This window comes from Tenrec ecaudatus, chromosome 1 (genome assembly GCF_050624435.1).
Source record: "Tenrec ecaudatus isolate mTenEca1 chromosome 1, mTenEca1.hap1, whole genome shotgun sequence".
NCBI classification, from domain to species: Eukaryota; Metazoa; Chordata; class Mammalia; order Afrosoricida; family Tenrecidae; genus Tenrec; species Tenrec ecaudatus.
The window spans coordinates 67,674,197-67,676,763 of NC_134530.1; the positions used below are offsets into that span (position 1 = coordinate 67,674,197).

Consider the following 2,567-nt stretch of genomic DNA (forward strand, 5'->3'; position numbering starts at 1 on the left):
TGTACAATACTGCTAGATGTGAATGAAGTATGGAGGAGAATCATTTGTTTGAGAATTTCCAGACAAATATTAGGAATGTTTAATCTCTCAGAAGTGTTCAGACTGGCCTGGATATGGTATAGCGGTATTATTGCTAAACACTGTGTGACTATTGTCAGGTGGGAGAGGAGAGGATGAATGGGAGCATTTCACAGGATGCCTATTGTTTCAAGGCACTGTATTAGATACATTGTTTACATTGCCCCTACTTCTTATAGAAATCTCAAGAGTTCAGACTATTAGTCCCGCCTTACATTATGATAAGATAGAGGATCAGAAAGTTTACATAATTTTCTCAAGATGACAAGCACATGAGTAGTGGGGTCAGGATTGAAATCCAAGCCTGTGTAGCTCCATAGCTGATACCTGGGGTATCATTTATGTGAATGTAATTTCTCTTGTAGGCTTCATGATGTGGATGCTTCCCGAGCAGAACCAAAGCTGGGTTTCTGAATTTATCCTGCTTGGCTTCTCCACTGATCCCATCTCCAACAGGATCCTCTTTGTTGCCTTCCTTCTCCTGTACCTGAGTGCGATCCTGGGCAATGGGCTCATCATCACACTGATCTGCCTGGACTCCCATCTCCACACTCCCATGTACTTCTTCCTCTGTATTCTCTCCATACTGGACATGGGCTATGTCACCAGCACCGTGCCTCAGATGCTGGTGCACCTTCTCACTCACTCTCGGACCATCTCCTTTGCTGGCTGTTGGGTGCAGATGTATGTGTTTTGCGCCCTGGCCCTGACTGAGTGCACAATCTTTGTGGTCATGGCCTATGACCGATATGTAGCCATTTGCTACCCACTGCGCTACACTGTTATCCTCAGCTGGGGAATGTGCACACGACTGGCATCTGGGTCCTGTGTCCTAGGTTTCTTCTTGTCTCTAATTCACACCTTCTTCACAATGAGGTTGCCCTACTGTGGGCCCAACATCGTCAACCACTACTTCTGTGAAAGTCCCTCGGTACGGAGCTTGGCTTGCATGGATACCCACCTCATTGAGATGGTGGACCTGATCATGAGTGTGTTTGTGAATATCACTCCAAGTTGTCTTATTCTGGCCTCTTATATCCGTATTGTCCAGGCCATTCTCAAGATCAAATCCACCAGGGGCCGTTGCAAGGCCTTCTCCACCTGTGCTTCCCACCTAACTGTGACCACATTCTTCTACGCCCCGGCTATATACATCTACCTGAGGCCCGACTCCAGCTACTCCCCAGAACGTGACAAGCAAATCGCTCTCTTCTACAATGTCTTCACGGCACTGCTCAATCCTGTCGTCTACAGTCTGAGGAACAAGGACATCAAGGAAGCTTTTATCAAAGTGATGGGGCGTGGTAGGGGGGGCCGTTGAACTGGGATGGACACGGGGTCTTATGTAGAATGCTCAATGCTTAGGAAAAGGACAGTATCCAATGTTTTGAACAAACATTGTACCTTTGAACATTGTACACTTTTTCAATATGTCCAGTGGAACCGTTGTAGAACATGGAAGTGAAATGGGTATTTTGATTATCTTGCTCTATTGTGGTGTAATAATAGCAACTTCATCATCTCAGTGCCTTCTGACAGCAGTTTCGTGTATTCTTGTTCCAAGTCAGTTGGAAGTTAACTGTAAACCTTATTTAAACCTTATTTAATCTTGGCTTGAGGCTCAAGAAAGAGCCCAACTTGAAGCATTCCGTTCTTGTGACAGCAGATAAGAAGATAAAGTTAAATAAATTATGACTCTTCAGCTTCTGCCCTTAGTGACACGCATCCCTTTGTTCTCAGCCTATTGGGGAAACAAGTCATGTAGTCCCGTCTGATGGATCTGTAATCTCTCCACACTGAGAACAGAAAATTAGAGTTTAACAATTCAATTTATAGCTATGGAGCGGGAACCAATGTTGTATATCCAAACAACATACAACATGATAAACTTAAGTGGAATAGTATGTGTGTTAAGCTGGTTTGTCCACAGAAACAAATTCAGTGACACTCATATTAGAATTAAAAGTGCATTATATCAAGAAATAATTATATATCAAGAAAGCATCCATCCCAGTCCAACTCAGGTCCATAAGTCCTATACTAGTCCACATATCCTTTTTCAGAGCCCTGCAGCCACATGACATAATGCTGACTATAAAAAGATCACAGGCTGGTGAATCCAGAGTTGCGTGGGTCAAGATAGGTGGAAACATGGCAAGAGTTTGGCAGTTCTCAGGGCCAACAAGCAGGTAGATAATAGGGAGAAAGGGTCCTCCTTATGAGCAGACCAACCCCTCAAGGGGTACAGTATCATACCTGGACATGATTGACAGGTCTGATCTTACCCCTAGCCAGCAGTGTCTAGTTGACAGAGATGTAACTACCACGGTGTGGTAAAAGAAAACATTAAAAGGCTACGGTGCTCCATGCAGTTAGATTGGGACATTTAAACAGCAACTATCTGTAGTCAACTCTGAAAAGTAATCCCATAGGATGTGGAACCACTACAGTTCATGGAGGAGTCCTGGTACTTTGGTGGGATATGCATT

General features: G+C 44.2%; 1 protein-coding gene across 1 annotated transcript; it reads left to right on the forward strand.

Moving 5' to 3' along the window:
• Positions 1-451: 451 nt before the first annotated feature.
• On the forward strand, positions 452-1,399 carry LOC142434883 (olfactory receptor 2A12-like). The gene has a single exon (XM_075539472.1). It carries the CDS (start codon positions 452-454, stop codon positions 1,397-1,399), a length of 948 nt encoding a protein of 315 aa, XP_075395587.1.
• Positions 1,400-2,567: the final 1,168 nt, after the last annotated feature.